At 39.4% G+C, this 21,048-nt stretch overlaps 1 protein-coding gene across 1 annotated transcript in view; it reads left to right on the forward strand.

The window, feature by feature from the left end:
• Positions 1-21,048, forward strand: part of LRP1B (LDL receptor related protein 1B) — a 754,159-nt gene that overhangs the window by 370,007 nt on the left and 363,104 nt on the right. The window contains exons 3-4 of the mRNA XM_042808487.1: positions 11,335-11,454; positions 12,816-12,944. Coding sequence (XP_042664421.1) covers positions 11,335-11,454; positions 12,816-12,944 — 249 coding nt within the window. The remainder of the gene's footprint in view (positions 1-11,334; positions 11,455-12,815; positions 12,945-21,048) is intronic.

Here is a 21,048-nt window from a genome sequence, read left to right on the forward strand (position 1 = left end):
GTGGGTAACTATTACAACAGAATACTGTGGGGCTTCAGATATTAGTTAATGTTTCCAGAGCACTCTGAGACTCACTGAGTAGGTTTTAGTTGGAGATTGTTGTATTAAAAAAATGCTTAAAATTATTACTTCTGAGATGGCTTCTTAAGGTGCATTCAGTAAATGATTGAAGTTACTGACATGTAGGTATGTTTGCACATAGGTATATATTTTTATAAACAAAAAAGCCAAAAGTATAAAGCCTTATTACAAAATGAATGTTGCAAGGATTCAACAGCTGTATATTTGAACACATTAAAATATATCATCAATAGAATGTGAAATAAGTCTGAGTATATAAATATGAGAGTGAACAAGGTCATTGAAAAACTTGATGGTCAAAGTAAGTGATATTTAACAAGTTAAAGTAGAAGGTGTTCTTTCATCAGAGAGACAGATTATGTATTACCTATTCTAAAATGTGCAACTTTACTTTTTCAGATAGAAATGTCTGTAACTTAATTTGCTTGATCTCACACCAAAGCAGATGAGGAGCACTTATACAGCCCATTACAATGTCCAGACCTTCTAATTGCTTTCAGTTTTAAAAAATAGTCAGTGCAAGGGCTATATGATTGTGCATATTGGTCCTGCCAGTGTGTCATTTCTCCTCCACAGCTGTTTGCTACTTTTCACATCCAAAGGTTAACTGTACAGTCTTACAACAGCACTTATATGACAGCATAGAACAGCATCATATGGGAGTTTACATTTGTGTGTCTGTCAATTATGAAATTTCAATCCCTTTTTACTTTCATTTGGTGAATACAGCATGCATTTCATATTCCCTAGCATGTGGCTTTTCTTTTTGTTGAACTAAGATACAAGAGCTGGCTCTATTTATTGCCAAAGTAGATAGCTGACTAGTACAAAAGTCTCGAAGGTGACATGCTGTATAGTTTGCCTGAAGAAGTGGAGATTTACTGTGCAAGGATGAACAGCCTTCTGTATCCTGCCAACTCTGTGCGGCTGTCACTGCTGGAGGGAAGTTAAGGGTTAGAAGAGACGTAGAAGAGGGAGGTGATAGCAGCTTCCACAGGGAGCAATCACTGCCCCATCTGCCTCCACACCACCATCTCACCTGCAGGAAAAGGGAGAGGAGGGGAAGGCTCTTCCCCAGCTCTCCATCTTGACCTTATTCTCTTCCCATTGCCACCTGCCTTCTGCAGATTGTGCCTCTTCCCTGATGCACGTTTCAGGCTGTTCCAGGATGAAGTGATGGTAGCAGGTCTTTGCAAGGAGGGGACAGGCCGTAGGGACCACAGATTCCATGCGGTTGGCAGGGACCTGTGGAGATCATCTAGCTGATGAACTCTCTGCTGAAAGCAGGGTCACCGAGATTAAGTTGCCCACCACCACATCCTGTTGGGTTTTGAATATCTCCGAGGATGGAGACTCCACAGTCCCTCTGGGCAATCTATTCCTGTGTTCAACCATCTTCACAGTGAAAAAGTGTTTTCTTATGTTCAGATGTAAATACCAGAAAGACTTTTGGAGGGAGGGAAAGAGGGTTCGTACCTCTATATTGTGAATACTTAAAGACAGGCCTTAGTGAAAGGACAGCCTAGGAGAAGGAGACCTGTCTCATCAGGGACAGACTCCTCAACCATATTTAGATTTTCAGAGCTCCGTTTGAGAAGCTTCCTAACACCCCGTACCTCCCCAAAACATTACTGAACTTTTTTCACACCAGAGACTGCTCTGCCCCTGCCACCAAGTTACATTTTTTCTCTCCATTCAGTCCTCAGGCACTGAAATGCAATTTACTTATAAGGCTGAGAAATCATGAGCTAACTCTGTAAATACATTTTACATGACTAGGTCCAGACTACTAAGAAGCCCAGGCGGTCTGCTCTTGTTGACTGACAGTTCTCTCTGTAGTTTATCCATTCTGCCAGTCTTTATCACCATTCGCAAATTTTATTAGTCAGTACTTTCATTTCTTGATCTTTAATGAACATGTTCAGTATTGTCAGGCTTCATATCTCATTAAACACACTTAATTTAATGATGTTTCTCTGTAAGTCATTGAACCTGCTTCAGTATGTATTCAACGCTGTGAAAATACCTAAATCCCTAAACTGGTTTTTATAAACTTAAATAAATGTGTATTCTTCTCATATGAAGGATATCTATTCTTTTAAATCTGTATCTTGTATCCAGGTTAATAACCAAATAAATTGCTCTCTTCTCTGTAGTCTTGAAATCACGTACACAGTTTAAGTTTTCCCATGTGAACTTCTCTTCAACTTATGCTTATGCTTGTGTATGGCAGCGAAGGTATAACTAAAACAGCAAAAGGTCAAAATAATGACCCATTTCTACTGGTGAAGCTAATATTTTACTGCATGCCTACTACCTGCTGATCTCATCTCTTAAAGTGTTTTGTGATGCTATGGTTGAAGAACACCACATAAAACAAATTGTTTTGAAGCTCAGCCAATTATTGTAGGTCAAGATTTCAGCAGGAAGAAATTTCAGTAGTACATCCTTGAAAAATAAATTTACCCATGGATATGGTAGGGAGATACTGTTAGGTAATATTTTGAAGATGGATATACTCACATCTGAAAAGGAGTGCTGACTAGGGTATGGATTTGGAAGATTTGTTTTGCTTATTTAAGCTCTCTTCTTCCTTCAGTGTTCCTTCTTCTTTCTGACTTCATTATGTCAGAAATGACAATAAATAAATAAGTAAATAAATAAATCTGTCTTTTCAAAATAATGTCTTGTTGCTCACAACCAGCTGAACTTACTCAACAGGATGTGCCCATTTTCACTGAACAGTAATCACAGTAAGACACTTGTGATGTTGAACAGACTGACAAGGGCATTAAGTAAGATGCGTAGTTTTCTTGTAATCATAAAATAGACAGATACATTGTAATGTCTATTTAAAATAATATGTTAAGTTGTTCAGCAACTGATTGCCAACACATAGACAGTGATGTGTAGAAAGATCCCGCAGAGGGTTGAGATACATCAGGTAGAATTTATGAGGTACAATCCATGTGCCACCATGCTCAGAAGTGCTTACCTTGAGAAGACACCTTCCCTGTTTCAAGTAAAACTTTCTGCATTGCTTGGTGTTGTGGACCAAGGTTTCCCACTGTGGGCACACCTACTGATTGGGATGAACTGGTACATTGTAGTTAAGACAACTTTTTCTTATAGATGATTACTAATATGACAAAAGCTGTTACTCAGCTTTTACCTGCCAGCATTGTCCTTATAACACTTGCTTAGGAGGTGAGACCCAGGAGTAGCCAGGTGTGCCTTCAGCCTCAGGGGTAGCCATACCTCACACCCCATCAACCATTCCCCCATAGGATGCATGTCGTGGTTTAGGCCTGATTGGCAGCCAACCACAATGCAGCAGCTCTCTCTCCCTTCCCCTCCAGCAATGAGAAGGGACAGAGAGCCAGGCTTGGGGTTCAAGATAGGACTGGGATGGGGGAAAATCCCCCTTTTATGATCACGAGCAAAAGGCAGAATCATTAGGGGAATAAAAAAAGAACACACATTTATTACAGACACTAACAACACATAACAGAGTAAGACAGTGAGAAGCATTGCCACATCTTGAGAACACCTTCCCCCCACCCCTCCCTTCTTCCCGGGCTCAGCTCTGCTCCCGATATCTCTACCTCCTCCCCCAGTGGCGCAGGGGCAGGGAATGGGGGGTGCAGTCAGCGCTGCCACTTCCTTCATCTTTGGTGAGGGGAGTGTCCAAAACTTGTTCCTCCTGCTCCATCGTGGTCCCCCTCTCACAGGAGACAGTCCTCCACAAACTTTCTCCAACTTGAATTCCTCCCATGGGCCGCAGCGTTCCCCACACTGCTCCGCCATGGGTCACTAACTTCCTCCAACTGGATTCCCTCCCACGGCTGCAGCCCTTCCCGAGCTGCTCTGGCGTCGTGGGACACCCCTGCATGCTGCAATCCTCCCAGCGCTGAATTACAGCAGCGGGGCTGCCTTTTCCCATGAGACCCCGGCCTTCTTCGGGCACAGAACCTTGGTCAGTTGAGCAGGAGCAACAGGCCACAAATCAATGTCTGCTCCACCATAGATCTTCATGGGTGGCAGGGGGGGCTGCCCTGCCGTCTCACCACAGGATACAGGGGGGTCTCTGCTCTAGCACACCTCCCCCCTCCTTTCTTCCTCCGTTCCTCCACTGACCTTGGTGTTCACGCAGCTGCAGCAACTCCTCCTCACAAGTCCCACTGCCCGTCACCACGTCCCTTCTTAAATACGTTATCACAGAGGTGCAGCCGATTGGCTCAATTTCCCAAACAGAAGTGGAGCTGACGTGGAGCTGGGGGAGCTTCGAGAAGCTTCTCACAGGGGGCTGCCCCGATAGCTCCCTCCCCTGCCACCAAAAAACTCCACCACTCACTCAACCCAGGACAATGCACCAGTCACTACATCTTATGCAATGTGTGGTGTTCTCATGTTGAATCAGTACTGTTAGTAAAAAGGGAGTTCTGTGGCTCAGAGAATGCATGTTAGAGTAGGACTCTGTTGCATGATGATTACAGTAATGATGAAGTGTGGAAATACAGCAATCTGTTAATATGGTTTATTCGGTAACTATTGTATGGAAAATTCAGGAGCAGCTGGGTACCCAAGGCAAAGCACTATTCTCAAGCATCATACCTCTGCTTCAATCCTAGAAATATTACTGTCACACTCGAGCCTGAGGAATAGATTCTGGAGTTTAAGCAAATGGAGTTACCTAACAGCAGTCCAGGCTTAGAAATCTAAGCTCTATGAAGGAAAAGGATTGTGGTTATACCCAGACTTACAGTTTGCTCTAACTTACTAGGTGGTTCAGGATGCAGTGTTTTTCAACTGTCATTCTGGGTTATTGTTACCCTGTCAGTGCATTATATGGAAATCCTGTCCTCCTTAACGGATCTCTGGGGCTAGGCAGCTGGAGGCTGGCTTGCAGACCCTAACTGTAAATGTCTCAGTCTTTAACACATCTAAATTTTAGCTATTTTTTCTGAATGGATTGTTTATTTTAGGACCTAGTAAAAAAAAAACTTTAGTCCTGTCTTTTCCCAAGGCTCCTGACCATGATTTGGGAAGCAGCAGTGACTCGACTGGTGCCCAGGTGCAGAGGCTGCAGCTTGACCTCGACCAGCCATGGGAAACACAAAATAGATGGAGGACATGTTCATCTAAGCACTTGTCTAAGGGCAAACGGGAATCTATTTTCAAGTCTAAGGTGGTGTTCCCCTTCTCTCCCCCGGATTTGAGTATAATGGAGCACATCTGCCATATATTGCACGTTTTTTGAAATTTGACTCCTCCTGCTTCTCTGATGAACTTTGACTGAGGTCACCCATAGTGGGACTATAAAGTTATGAATCTGATCTCTAATTTCCATATCTCTTTTTCAGTGATATATCTACTGTAACAGAGCTATGGGCTGAGGTGTGTGACAAAGTTCATTACATTTTTGTCTTTTTTTTTTCTTTTTAATGGTCCGATAGTCAAAACTAATAAAATGACCAACAAATGTAAGATAAAAACATGCTGCATTATTTCAGTCCAGCAATTTAATTCTATCAATCAAGCTACCCTTTTCTGCCAGAGAAGCAAACCATAGAGCTTTATATTGTGTATATAACATCAACAATAACAAACAAACAAAAACCTTAGGGTAGATTACATTAAGGACTCTAATCTGTAAAAGAATTGTGCTTCAAAAACTCGGAAAATGAACTAGAAAAGAAAAATAAGGCTTACAGCTTATGTGTGATAAGAATAGTCTAGACATCAGTGTATGAATATTGAATCACAAAAACTGAATGAATAACGCAGTGATAAGATCAAGTAAATTCATGAAACACAAAGCTGCCAAAAAGAATACGAATATTTAAGAGAAAAAAGAATATATATGGAGTACAATTAGAAGACTAGTTCAGTAACAAATTCCCCTAAGTTTTCCTTTGGGTATGTTCCACAGACAAGGAAAAAAGAATTAATCTTAGTCCCATAATGAAAAACGATGTTTTAGCATAAGATAGTGTGTTGCTTGAGTAATATAGTAGTAGAAGGAACCTCCTGGGTCACGAGCACAGTTTCTGGCATTTCAGGGGCCTGTCCATATGCTGTCTTTCATGAATCTATCATTATCCATGTCAAAAGTTGGTTTTGGTTTGGTTTGGTTTGTTTTTTTTCTGTCCCTGTGGTTCTCATTCAAAGAGGAGGTCCAGAACCTGATTACGGTAATAGCTAAGAACCTTCTCATTTTCAGCAAGAATTTATTAATGGCCAATTTATACCCATTTGTACTTCTGCCAATAGCCCTTTAGCTTAAATTGTCTCTTTCCCCGCTGTTGATCCTCTGATATATTCAGAGACAGCAGCCATAATTCCTCTTCATTTTCATCTCCTGGCACTAATCAACACAAAAACTTGCAGTCTCCCCTCAGATTGCAGCTCTCCATTCCCCGGCTAGTCCCCGAGGCCATTCTCTGATCCTGCTCAAATCTGAGTTTTTCCTCCATTGGGGTGCACGCTGCCACGGACAGCTGCCTCCTGGAAGAAAAGAACTCCTGAGCATCCCAGGCCTTGATATCAACACGTTCTCTATGAGAAGTACTTGTCCCAGTGCTCTCAGTGGTGCATTTCCCTTTTTCCTAGGAACACTGCGCTGGTAGCTCATAGTCATTCCCTGATGAACTATTTGACAAAGATCCTTTGTTTCAAATCGTGAAGTCCCAAACTGTCAGCAGAAGCTCTGCTATTATTCCCAAGGCATATTATCTCGCATTTTGAACTAGTCACCCTCAGAAAATTTATTTTATTTAATTTAACTCTGTATCATTGATGATTATCAACATTATGTAATCAGTAAATTTTCCATTTAGAGAGTACTGTAAAGTTTTCTATACTCTCCAGCACGTATTGTCATTACAAAAAGAGCAGTACAGGGTTTATATATTACAGATGTTCTATATGAAACATAATTGGGAACGCACTACAGCCAAAAGGCCTTATTATCATCCAAGTGGCTCAGAAATAATGGCATCTAAATTCATTTCTCTGGGTGGGAACTTAGTCCTCTTTCATCCTCTCAGGAAAGGCAAAGCTAACTGAGGTATTTTCACAAATCCACTCTATTGCTTGACAATCCACAAGAGCAAAAAAAGTTTCCAGCATTAAGAAACTGCAAGCTGAACTGCTTTTCTTGATAATAGAAACAGCCAAAACATCTAAGCTTGAAAACCTGGTGTGAACCTATTGTGAACCTCATGTCAGCTCAGGAGGAATTGACAAAAAGGATAGTCATATCAATTGGTTAATCCTTTCATTAAAAAGCCATTCAAGAGATGATAGTTCCTTATATCATTCATCTTGGATGAACTATGATAAGCAGTATATTTCCTTGAACACAGAAGGAATAAATGAAACCAGGATTTTATTACTATGAAGTCCTGCGGGAGCAGTTTGTCCAAAAAGCTTACAGTTCCTCTGAGTCATTGTCAGAGGTATATCACTGTAGGGGAGATGAGATCAGCATCATCTTTGCCTGATTGACTACTCTCCTATGGGACTAGATACCTGGGAGTTAGAGGAATGTGTGTGAGGAAGCATAAGATTGACATGGGTGTCTTTGAGAAAGCAGGATGGCTTTTGTGGCAGATCTGGAGCACATTAGACAGGCTTGTTCATGGGGATGTAGGAAAGAAAGAAATGCTGCCCTTGATGTCTCCTGTGGAAGAAAGAAAACACTGAACAAAATGACCTAAATCAGAGCTAGCTGAATTGTCAGTACTCCCTGCGCTTGGAGAAAATAGATCATCCTAAAGGCATTCACAACTACTTCTGCTACCCAGTATTTCTGCAAATCTCATGGCTTGCTCTGCAACTCCAGGTCTTGAATTGTGGGTCTCCTTGCAAGCTATAAAGCTCTGTCCTTTTGCTTTCCTTCAGTTCAGCTTCTTCCTTTAAATCTTGCTGCAGAAATACCATGCTTTGACAAATTCAGAGGTTTCTGTAGCTGTGATAAAAGTGGAAAGCTCAGTGATGCTTATTCTTCACTGCCCATGCATTTTGTAAACCAATTCACATTGAGAAAGGAAGACCAAGGTGGGTGCAGAATTTTGCTCTAATCTGAAAGCAAGGTAGAAAAGAACAATAAACAAGGGTCCCTGGCTTATATCTCTCTACATTTCCTATCTGGATCATTAATAATATCAATGTTCAGTCCTTCATGAGATTTCTTTTCTTCCCAAGAAGCCTGCTACAAATCTAACCGTACCATAAATGTATACACTAGCTTCCATAGCATGTCCTTCAATACTTCAGATGTTTCCAGAGGCAAGCAAACTCCATTTTCTTCCATAGGTTTTCAGGATCAGTTACTTAAAATAAAGAAAACAAAATAGCTAGTTGATTTTTCTGTTTTTCTATTTATTAAAGGCATCTGACAATGCCCTTAACAATATCCCTTAACATTTGGTCAGCCCTGAAGTGGTCAGACAGTCGAACTAAATGATCAGTGTAGGTCCCTTCCAACTGAACTAAACTAAACTGGTCTAGTCTAGTCTATATTCGCTTACCTTCAACACTGTTGTTGTATTTTGTGCTTTTCCACTTGTGAATTCCCCTGGGAGGTTTAGCAGCACAGCAATAGAGCAAAAGTGTTTTGGGACACAAAGGTGTCTGTCACACAGGCAGTAAGAAAGCTGTGGATGGGGGCAAATTACGGTTGTAATAATCTGATGGATAATTTAATGGGGGCAAAATGTTAGTTTGAAGTCAGAACCATATGGCAGCCAACAGTGCTTCTGAAATGGATTTGTGGGAAAGTCTGGTGTGTTTGAAGAATTCCCAGCTGGCTGCCGTTACCCTCCAGGTAAAAGTAGTTTCAGTGTAAAACTTCAGCCCAATGATAACTTGCTTCTTTTCCTAGCTGGCTAAAATGAGAGAGGACACATTGTTTTCTCACTGGTCCAGTTTTAACTGTCCGAAACCATTATTGACATTAGACCATGAAATATGTCTTTTGAGAAAACAGATTTGAAATTAATTTATTAATTGATCAATAGGATCAGACAGTATTCATGATAAAGTGAATGTAAGGACTTTTGTGTAAGAGAAGGAAGTATAAGTAGAATACCTCCTCAGAGAAACCCTTTCTAAAAGCATAGCAGATGGGATGAGGACACCAACAAAGTTGTGAGAGACAGCGTGAAAAATAAAAAAGTGTGGAAGGAATTAAGGTTGAGATGTGTGACAAGAAATATTTTTGGCAGAAATGGTCTATCCGCAGCACTTCAGTTATACTTACTGTAAGGAAAATGCAACCATTTTGTTGTTAAAAGCCACACAGATGATACTGCAATAATTTAAAATCAATGAATTGCAACAGTTTTTGTGAAAAATATGAGCAGATAGATTGTTTTTATTAATTTTCCCTCAATGGGTCTGACTTGCCAATTGATTGTTGCTGTTCTCCGACAGCCTTTCGTGATTGTGTGCAGGTCCCACTATTCGGGTTTAAGCTGCTGACTGTCTGCATCCATTAGGGAAAGAGTGCAAACAAGCCAAGTCCTGTCGGCGAGTCAAATAGTTATCATCCGGTAAAAGCTCCTGACTGTATAGCATCAAACAAATATTTGAGAGAGAAAATTATAGGTTGTAAAGGATGGTTGATCCGTGTTTGCTTAGAAAATGAAATGTATATGTCAATTTTGTTCAGATAGAAATATTAGATAAACGGATACCACCTAATCAGCCTTGGTTCCAGCTCCACACCTCGGTGTGCAGTCCCACTTCAGGTTACCTTTAAGGAAGTTTCCTGGTTTGCATTCTGCGTGGGACTTGTTCTTGGAAAGGTGTTAATAGATTTAAAGACTGGACTAAGGACAAGAAACCAACAAACCAAGCTACGGCCAAAAAATTTCATAACATCCTATTCATAGGGGCACAAAAGTCAGAGAAATAGCCCGCAAACCACTTGGAAAATAGCTGTATTTAGGCAATGGATGGTTTATCAGCCTCTAGTCAGTCTGTAGATTGTGTGGATTACAGAATTCTAGGGAATGCCCTGCGGCAGTTGTGTGAAACCTTTTTAGTTTTAGAATAGTTGCATTATAGTAAGTAGTAAGTTTAGGTGCCAGCCACATCCACTTTTCTCTCAAAATTTCAGCTTTATTTTGACACTGGCAGACATTCCAGAATTGAAGCCCCAGGGCTCAGATGCTGATGCACTCTTCTTCATATTCATTTTCATCCTACCCCCGAGTAGAATTCAATGAATAATGATCAGATGGATTAAAACTGCCCACATATTGAACTACAGGTTTCTCTTTTTTTGTTAGGACCTACCCAGTTACTTAAAGCCAACCCTGTAATAGAACCTTTCTCTGTCCGTTTGTGAGTTATTTTCTGTTCCATCTGAATAGAGGCTTAAAAATATCTTCAGGTCAACACTTTAAGCTGTTTTCCTCAATCTTTTTCTTATTTTCCTGGAAGGAAAAGTGTTGTTGTTCATTAAAATACTATTTTTTTGATCAGCAAAATTATCATACATATCATACAGCTTATGGCTGAGAAGTCTGAGGGGTTTTTGTTTGTTTTCATGCGGTTTCATGCTGGAAAACATGGCAGTGTATATTTCTACAGTATTTCTTCTGGTTGTTAGCATCATGCCTTGTGCTAATGGTATGTATTTACGCAATAGATTCTGTGAAGGACTTCCTTAGTAATGACGTATATAATGTCCACTGTTTATCCAGCATTATGTGTCTAACATTAAATTGTTGAGCCAGAATGTATTCCCATTGATTGCTGTGAAGGTTATATGTGTATCAGTAAATCAAAACAAGCTTTAAAAAGTTAAAAAATCGATAGATATGAGGAACAGGAACGACACAAATGTTGAAACCTTTCTCATAACCTTGGCTGTTTTTTATAATCTAACTGTATGAGCTTTGCTGTTTGTTATTTTTTTTTTTACAAACTATTGCTTTCACTGAAAATGACTGATGTGCAAAAAATGGATGTCTAAGCAGAGCAACAGTACACCTCAATAATAAATTTGTGAGCAACTTTTGATAGAAATAAAACGCTGCTTTCTATTTATTAACTTGCTGAAATGTAATTTTCAAAGCAAGCATTTTGCAACGTATGTGTCATATTTCCAAAACCAGCTAATATACTGGTGGTGGTGTTTCCTTTTTGAGACATGCACCTAGATATAGAAAAGTTTCTAAAGTCTGCAATTACGGAATAATAAAAATACTTCGTAACATTTTGCTCTAATATTATTCACAGAATTGCTACCCAAATGCCAACAGATGAATTGCCAGTACAAATGTGCCATTACCAGGAATGGCACCAGGTGTTACTGTGGCGATGGATATGAAACAAGCCGTGATGGAAGAAGCTGCACAGGTAAAGAAGAAATACGCTGTAACATTGACACCCAGGTTTCCCAATGGTGCCCCGAGGCAGCGGTGGGCTGCCAGCTGTGGCCAGTGGCAAGTTGGCCACCACAGCCGCTTCCTCGCCCGTCTGCAGAGGTGTTGGTCAGGGAATGAGTGTGGGCTCATGGGGCAGGCAGGGGGAAAGAGTCCCCCCTCCAAAACAAGAGTCAGGGCCTCCCTGCTGACTCTTTGGTGGCCCTGTGCCCCGGCAGTAGCTTTTCTGAAGTTACTGGAAGGAAAGCATCCTCAGCCAGACTGGAGGATGTGGGGAGTGTTTCCACCGGCTCAGACAAGTTTATGGCTCATTTCCACAGGCCACTTTCCAGCCCCCACTATTAGGAGACCCTGGAAAACTGGTAGTGTTTTGCCTCATGCCCATAAAGTCATGCCTAGATTAGAATTTGATAAATGAACACTTTGAGATCCTACAGTTTAGCTGGGAATGTTATTTCAGCATAAGTAATTGTAGACTGAAATGGGTGTTCTTTTCTATTTTTGAAATATATGACTTCTTAATTCTCTATCCATGCATTTGTTTTTTGTTTTATTTTCTCTCTTTTTGTAATGATACTGGAGTTCTATTGCCTTATGTATGTGTTCACTTCCAGTCACTCCTCTCTCCGAGTTATAGTGCTAAGCCAGATTCTTCATAAATGTAATTTATTATAAGTTCTTTTGCTCTATGGTTGTCATGTTTTGTGATTAAAAATACATCTGAGGAAATAATTTTAACAGCAGTTTTTAAAAATGTCAATTTATTACTTAAACCCTCAACCACTGTTAAATAGCATATCTTGATTTTATGATATTATGCCTATATACCCTAGTTGAGAAAATTGTTCTTTATATTTATTAGAGAAATACATAGTTTTTGATGTAGTGGATGATGATTTAATGTAGAATTTGTGACAGTTCATTTCAGGAACTATAAGACATTGCCAGCATAAATAGGTTGAGAAGGAAAATCAATTATTTCCTCTCTTGAAATGTTGCTTCATTCATCGGACCTGATAACTAGTGGTCTCTAGTACTAACAAGAACCCTAAGGTCTCCCTAATATGATGTAGACATTGGATACTACTTGAAAAAATGAAGGTTTTCTCTTGCAGAATTAACAGCTACTAAACTTGAAAACTCTGTTTGGTTACTGGAGTAATTTCAACAACCAACATCCATGATAAGGTCATGGCTTGAGCAGGGGTAAACATAAAACATCCTACCATATTAACTTAATGACTTAAACTTTTATCTTAGAATTCTAATTTTTTGTTTAATTACTTTTTTTTTTTTTTCTGAACTTTAAACAAGGTCTTGTTAATGTCCCTTTAGATTTGAATGAGTGTAATACGTATGGAAGCTGTAGCCAGATATGTGTAAATACAGATGGATCATACACTTGCAGCTGTGTGGAGGGTTATGTACTTCAGCCAGATAACAAATCCTGCAAGGCCAAAAATGGTGAGTTTTAACATCTTTTTACCTTAAGGAAAATATTTCATGCTTTTTTCCTATCTAGAAGTTACGTATGAAAAGACACACAAAAGAGACGAACTTTCCTTCACTTTACTGCAAAGAGCCACACAACAACCCTAGAAAAACTTTTCATATATTACAACAATACTCCAAGGGAAATATTAGAAGTTATTATATAGCTATTATTAATTAAAGTGAAATACTTAATTCAGCCAAGGTTAGAACAGTTCCCAGCTTCCCTGTTCATAAATAAATCAAAGATTTTCCTCACACAAACAAAATAAGCTGTTTACTCTGAGAAGGCAATGGAGATAGTGAAAAGACAGAGGAAAGGTTCGTGAGGTAATTGTACCCTTAGGATAATAAAAGACATGAGATTGCTTTGTCCTTGCAATATCCCAAGAGGTGAATTTGGTGATATACATATTCTCGCTAGGCTTTTTGTTGCTTGGTGTATGTTTTCATTAGTAATAGTGAATTGGATATTTGAGGAAATTAGTGAATTGTGTTTAACGAAGTGATATTGTACACAGTATTTTCTTACTCAGCATACTGAATTAACAATGCTTTTATATTAACAACCCAAAAAGTTCCTTACGCAATTATTCAACATCCACAATGATTCAACACCCAAGTATGAAGCCACATTTTGTTATATACTTTTTTGAGTATTCCTTTTTTCTAGTTATTTTGTCATCTGAAAATAGGAAGGTCTACTGTTTTTTCTGAGGCTTCCTCACATAAAGACCATTGCTAAATATGTTCTGACTTGAGCAGCAGTAAACGTTACAAAGATTTTTACTGCTTGTATCAAGTTTTGTATTGATACACACAACATAGCTGAGCAATTTTTTAAAAACCCACAACAAAGTAGTGTGAGATACATCCATGCAAAGTAAAAATATTTTAATATTCTTCTTACTTCACTACATGGAAATCAATAACGCAATTCTAGATCAGGAAATCCTCGTGCTGCCGATACTGGGCTTGAGATGAGCCTTTGAGTTTCCCTTCTTAGATCCAGAAGACTGTGCAACAACTGAGTGTTGTCGTGAGCTGTCAGTATCTTGGTGGTGATGATGAAATGAAGCGGATGAACAGACAACAGCTACTCCTGTGCCTTTCTTAATATTTCAGCAAGTTTATTTTATGGTAGTTTTCATATTTTCTGTTATTTTCAGAAGGGAATTGCTAGTCATTAATCTAACAAGTCACTACAAGACAGTACAAATCAAAATCATGGTGCTACAAAGAAATGAGTGTTGATCATTACATTGTTTTTTTGTGTAAACACAACTTTTCCTTGAATTAATGCTGGATGAAATTTTCAATATGATGGTTATTTGGGCCAAATACTTCACAGGGAACAGAGGTCAAAAAGACACCCGACACATTAGTGAAAGTGCTTTTATCACAGAGCTCTGCAAGAGTTGAAATGACTTGTAATAGCTTGTGTTGCTTCACTGAGCCTGACTTACAGTGTGGAAAATAGTGAGGCTTCCATGTACTGGCAGGTTGATTTCCTACACCCTTACTCTTACATTCACAGTTCACTGGTCACACAGGTGGCTTTTCACAAGTTTCTGCCTTGTAGCATAAGGTTCAAGCAGAGACAAAAGTAAAGTGTGGCCCTGCACAAATAGACTGGTGAAAAGTATTTAAAATGTGTAAGGGATCACAGGTAAAAAATGAGTCCATGTCATCTTGTTGCGCAGGGGTAGAGGTACTATCCTGGTATGTGTAAGTATATTTATTACTTCTAAGACATATGAAGTAATCCTGATACTTACTCAACACTGGGAAGTCTTCAACTGGGATATGACATCTAGTGAGGGCATCACACAAGGCAGCTGTGGATCAGTAGAACAGAATCCAGGAAAAAAAGGCATCTAAGGGACAAAACCAAAAGCACTTAGAAAAATTATCATTTTTCTTTTTCCTTAAAAAGCCTAAAGAAAATAAGGATGGAAAGAGCAAGCTATCCACTTTGTCTACATTTGACAAAAGTAGTTGTCAAATAGATAAAGAAAATGAGGTAAGGAATATTCTGCTCTGTATGTAAAAGCTGTGAAAGATAAGAAGTAGCAGTAGAGGTGTAGGTGAGGTTAGGCATTATGTAAAATCTTCAATGTTAATAACAGAAGATCTGCTAAGAATATGAATTGCCATCCACGTTGAGATCCTAGATATGGCACAATACACAACACCAAACTAGCAGCCCTTTGCCTCATCTTAGCTTTCTCTGTAAATTGAGTGGGAGGTTTCTGAATATGTAAATATTAGTAGAGAAGTGGGGGAGATGGTGGAGGCCCCAGTTGCTGAAGGGGCCGAGCAGGTGTCGCGTGTTTGTGAGCACGGGCCTGGAGAAGCCCTGCCCCGGTGCAGGGGACGGGTGCGATGGCCACTGGACATCACCTGCAGCTCCTGCACAGCCTTGGAGCCCATCCCCACACAACCACCTTTCTACATGTGGTACGGTACAATTAGCAAAGAAGTTCACAGAAACTATTTTTTTCCTACCCTTCAGGCAGCCAAATGCTTGGCTGTGAAGGTGGTAAGGTTTATCCCTCATTAAATTCTGCGTTTTCTTCCTCAGATCATTTAAATAACATTGGAGCTGGAAACTTTCAGCTGCACAGTACCTTTGGGAAGGATGTTAAAATAGATATCAAAACAGCTGGGGGCAAACCATGTTTTTTTTCCAGACTTTTTAACCACACTTTCTATTATGAATAAAGAAGCAGTTAATGACTTCTAAGGTGAAAAGGAAACAAAATATAGCTTTGCTGAACAGAGTTTTAGAACTTCTTTGATTACCAAATTCTGCATCTATATTGCAAGGCCCACATTTGATGAAAAAAATATTTAAGGAAACAAAATTACAAAACTGGAAATCTTTAGCCAATGACAAAAAACATTCATCTTCCTCCAAAAGTTCCTGGTATGTTTTATATCTGCATAGTCTATCTAGAGAGAAATGCCATGTGATAAGAAACATTTGTCATGTAGATAAAGCAGGATGAGCTGAAAATGATTAAAGCAAAAAGCTTTTTCTGATATTTAGAAAATATTCTTCACTCTTAAATTGTATTCACAGTATGGTTTTCTTGTAAAATCTCACTGAACTAAGTTTTGAGGCTTTAGAAATAAAGCAGACTATATGTGGGGTATATTGTGGATAAACATCAAAAATTAATTTCAAAATAAAATTGGACTGCATTTTATCCAATATTACTAAATATTTTTTACACTTTTATACATGTATTGGGAAGAGTAAGGTACTTATACTTTACAATGCTTACCTCAGGACAAAGGTTTTTAAGCTACTTGTAAACACTGAATTCTGTTTTTTACCCCTTTTATATCATTGTAGTAGAAAAAAAAAAAAAAATTACTGGCATTTCTGAAGCTTTTCTTCCAGAGGAGATATAGGACTGTTGGCGGAGCAAAACGCCTTAGTTTCTGATTTGTTGTGACATCACTTATTGATCTGTATTTTAGACAAGATCAGGGAAGGGGGAAATGCAAGTCTTTCATCTTTTCCACTACTCTATCTTAAACATAATTCAAAGGAAGATGCTTTCATTTTAGTCAAGAGGGATGAATCATAAAATTTTCCTGGATTAGAGAGCTATTCACTTCTTATCTTTCCTATAAAATGAAAGAGAGGGGAAAAAAAAAAAAAAAAAGAAAAAAGAAAACTTGTGAAAAAATATAACACACATGAAGTCCAGTTATTTGAAAAGCTGCTGCCAGCTCACTGTAACTCATCCTAGATCTGTCCACCAAACTTTTAAGCTTTGTAGATTCTGTTCTTGAGTGGTGGGGTTTTTTGGTGGCAGAGGAGGGGGGCTATAGGTGTGGCCCCCTGTGAGAAGCTTCTCGAAGCTCCCCCAGCTCCAAGTCCGCTCCACCTCTGTTTGGAAACTGAGCCAATCGGCTGCACCTCTGTGATGATGTATTTAAGAAGGGATGTGGTGACAGGCAGTGGGACTTGTGAGGAGGAGTTGCTGCAGCTGCATGAACACCAAGGTCAGTGGAGGAACGGAGGAAGAAAGGAGGAGGGAGGTGTGCTGGAGCAGAGACCCCCCTGTATCCTGTGGTGAGACGGCAGGGCAGCCCCCCCTGCCACCCATGGAGATCTATGGTGGAGCAAACATTGATTTGTGGCCTGTGGTTTCGGCCTGGATGATCAAGGTGTTGTGCCCAAAGAAGGCTGGGGTCTTGTGGGAAAAGGCAGCCCCACTGCTGTAATTCAGTGCTGGGAGGATTGCAGCATGCGGGGGTGTCCCACGCCGGAGCAGCTCGGGAAGGGCTGCAGCTGTGGGAGGGAATCCAGTTGGAGGAAGTTAGTGACCCATGACGGAGCAGTGTGGGGAACGCTGCGGTCCGTGGGAGGAACTCATGTCGGAGAAAGTTTGTGGAGGACTGTCTCCTGTGAGAGGGGGACCACGATGGAGCAGGGGAGACAAGGTCCAGAAGCTCCGCCCACCAAAGATAGAAGCAGCAGCACTGCTTGCACCCCCCATTCCCTGCCCCTGCGCCACTGGGGGAGGAGGTAGAGATATCAGGAGCAGAGCCGAGCCCGGGAAGAAGGGAGGGGTGGGGGGAAGGTGTGCTTAAGATGTGTCAATGCTTCTCACTGTCCTACTCTGTTACGTGCTTTTAGTACCTGTAATAAATGTATGTTCTTTTTTTTCTTCCCCTAACGAGTCTGCCTTTTGCTCGTGATCATATAGGGGAATATTTCCCCATCCCAGTCCTATCTTGAACCCCAAGCCTGGCTCTCTGTCCCCTCTTATTTCCAGAAGAGAAGGGGGAGAGAGTGGCTGCATGGTGGTTGGCTGCTGAACAGGCTCAAACCACATTGAGAAACAAACAGTTTTTGTGGAGGAGATGACATGATATTTTTTTCATCTATTTTGTTTTTCATCTGCGTTATAAAATACAGTAAGATGCTTTAAATAACTTCTTTGTATTTTTGTAGGAACTTTTAATATTTTTATATAGTTTTATCAATAAAATAATGTTCCTCTTTTTTTTTTTTTTTAATAAGTAATTATAAATTCAGTGTTTATTTGAGCAACACTGAAAGAAGCAGGTGACCTACCCTACTGTGCAAAAACATGATTAAGTGATTCGATCCATTGAATTATTTCATGTATGGGCTGCTTAAAAAATATAATTTCAAGATCAGTAATCTAGTTTCAGGATAAATTCTGCCAGAACACAGATGTATTTTCAATGTTTAATAGTGCCTGCTGAGCTGAACCTCTTAGCAGTGCCGCGAGTCCTTACGATTCTTCTGTCTGCAGCCAGGTTTGATTACAGCTGTTGCTCAGGAGGTTTGATGCCAATTCTTTTCCAGAATTCCCTTATGTCTTAGACATTAATACTAAAATACAGCCTCTCTCTGGAGTTTAGTGAGATATTAAATCCTCTCTACAGTTTTCAATAGGTCAGTTCAAAACAGTGAAAGAAAGGATGTGGTTCTTTATTGCAACCTTGGACAATTGAACAACCATGCTGAGTTTATAACTGCAAACAGCTCCTGTGTAGCTGCCTTCTCTTGAAGGCTTTATAGATTGCATAGAGTGGAAATACCTTACTTAACACAAAGTATAGGAGCAAAACTAATAACAAAGGATTTTTCACACTGCTGCTGGTTGGGAAAGGAATGATTGATCCAGAACTAGGCAGTGGTATTATTTTGTGGGAAGGGAGTAGCTGAGCATGGAGCTGTTAGATTTTTTTAAAAATTAAAACATTTAGCAGGATGCAGATGGAAACATACCTTTTGTACCAGTCTGGAAAGTCTCTGGGGTGAGTGGGTGATAGAGATAAAAGCTCTTAAGTCAGGGTCTCTTCTGCTGGGTAGCAGAAGTTGATATGAAAGGGGGAAAAAGAGGTTTACGTACAGCAGCCACTTGTTGCCTGCAAATGGATTTACCTTCCAGATTTCAAATAAAGTGGCTTACTAAGAACCCCACTGCCTTCTCATTTGGAAAAAGAAAGGCTAGGGAGCTTCACTCATGTCTTGCATCTCAAGGGATCGTTTCACAAGTAAATTCAATCCCTGCAGTTGTTAGATATCTTCTGAAATTTTAAAAAACTTCTTATGCATGGATACGACTGATGTATTGGTGGAAGTGAGTGTGAGGTGGATGAGGACAGTCAGTAAGTTTGGAAAATAATGCTCCAGAAGTGTGGTTTTGTAGATGTCACTGTGGGATTGACTAGGGAGGGGAAAAGTATGTTACAAAGTAGAATATACATTATGGAATGAGAAACAATAGGAAAAGAGTAAAAGAAATCTACTTTAGAAAGAATATATGCTGATTCCTTATAGAAAATAAGATTTTTACATGACAAAAGAAAAAAAAAAGTAATCAAATGAGATATTTAAATAAAAGCAGATAGTACTAAAGGACAGAATTTAATGCCTACTTCTGTGAATTTTTGTGAGACCACCGAGCACTGTATTCAAGGAAGCATTTTCTTCTCTTTAATCAGACTTGCTGATGAAGTATTATTTGTCAAATCCTTTTATTTATGCATTTTTTTTTTCTTCATGTAGACAGCTGGAATTGCTTAGTAAAATTGTGAAAACTTTATTAGGTAGGATGTTGATTGAAAGTACTACATGTCTATGCAACATTTAAACATTGATTTATTACTTTGAATAGAAGCAGGTTACATTGGGGTGAGAGATCCTGACTTGGCAACACAAATATTTTTCACATATGCTTGCAACTGCAGTGTGCGTTTCTATGTTTTAGGATAATTTTTTAAATACAACATCCAAACGCTTGCCCACTTGACTACATTTTAATTTAACAGATGAACAGGACAAATAGACATGTTGTGTTGGTGTTGACCATGTTGCAAAGTACAACTTTCCATTGAGTCATTCACATGAACATACCTCATTGCAAAATCAGACACGACTGTTATTCCAGTTAAACTAGAAGTAATTTTTAGTGTCGACGTATCTTCCTCTCTCAGGGAATCTTCTCGTAAGGTCCTGCATCAACTCAGTCCTGGTTGGAGCAGGACTCCAAATGCTGAACATCTAATGGGAAGGGGATTTTTCAGGAAGCAGTTTCTCTGTCCTCTGTCTTAAACACATACATCTGTCCGATGATTTTTTCCAGCCAATTCACATAATATTTTATGTCAACAGCAGTTCTTCATTATAAATTGAAGCAAAGCAATTACCTACTGTTTCTAATGAAGGAGTTCTTCCCAGAAAAACAAGAGACACTGCTAATACATTGTTATGATATAGATGTCCCCCTGACAGTTCTGGACTAGCTAGGACCTCATTTCAGTTTAAAATACTAGTCTAGATCTAGAACAAGATCTAGACAAGATGTCACTCAGTTTCAGCAGTGGCACGACATATAACAGACTCCTCATCATATGGAGACTAATATTCCTTTCCAGTTGACTAAGTCAGCTGCATCGTTTCAAACCAGCCTTGGATGTTAGAGACAGTAATGCAATTAAAGATACATCTAAAGCAAGAACAGCCACTTTTGTGCCTAATAGCGTTCATCATAATGTTAAAAATACTTTGTCTCAATGAGAATTGTTTGTTCCTCTATGTGGATAGCATAACTTTTTAAGGTTTTAACTTGAACTGGAAGGTTTTGTATTTCAAGATACTTATTCTTCACAATTAGGTTGTTTTTGTTTCCTTCACTATTCACACATTACTCAAGTATTTTTACAAATTTGCTATCAGGACTTCTAGGCAAAGTGATTCAGGTGAATGTGGCAAAACTTTAAGTTGCATATAATATCTTAATATGAATTGCTTCTTCATATTTTTTATTTGTTTGTTTATTATGACATTAATGGTAACCCCATGGAACGTACACATTTTCTGTTCCCTTTTTGCTGTCAGGAAACTCCATTCCGTGATGCTTTCTCCTTTATAATGCATGGTATTGGGCCCATCATCTGTATGGTCCAGCCAGGTTTCACTGCATTGGGTTTTTCGTTAGATTGGTTTTAGTTTGTTTTTTTTTTTTTTTTTAGCAGCGTCCACACCTCAGTTTTTGTCTTACTTTACAGATGCTAATAT

This window comes from Tyto alba, unplaced genomic scaffold (genome assembly GCF_018691265.1).
Source record: "Tyto alba isolate M040663 unplaced genomic scaffold, T.alba_DEE_v4.0 Super-Scaffold_7, whole genome shotgun sequence".
In the NCBI taxonomy this organism is placed as follows: Eukaryota; Metazoa; Chordata; class Aves; order Strigiformes; family Tytonidae; genus Tyto; species Tyto alba.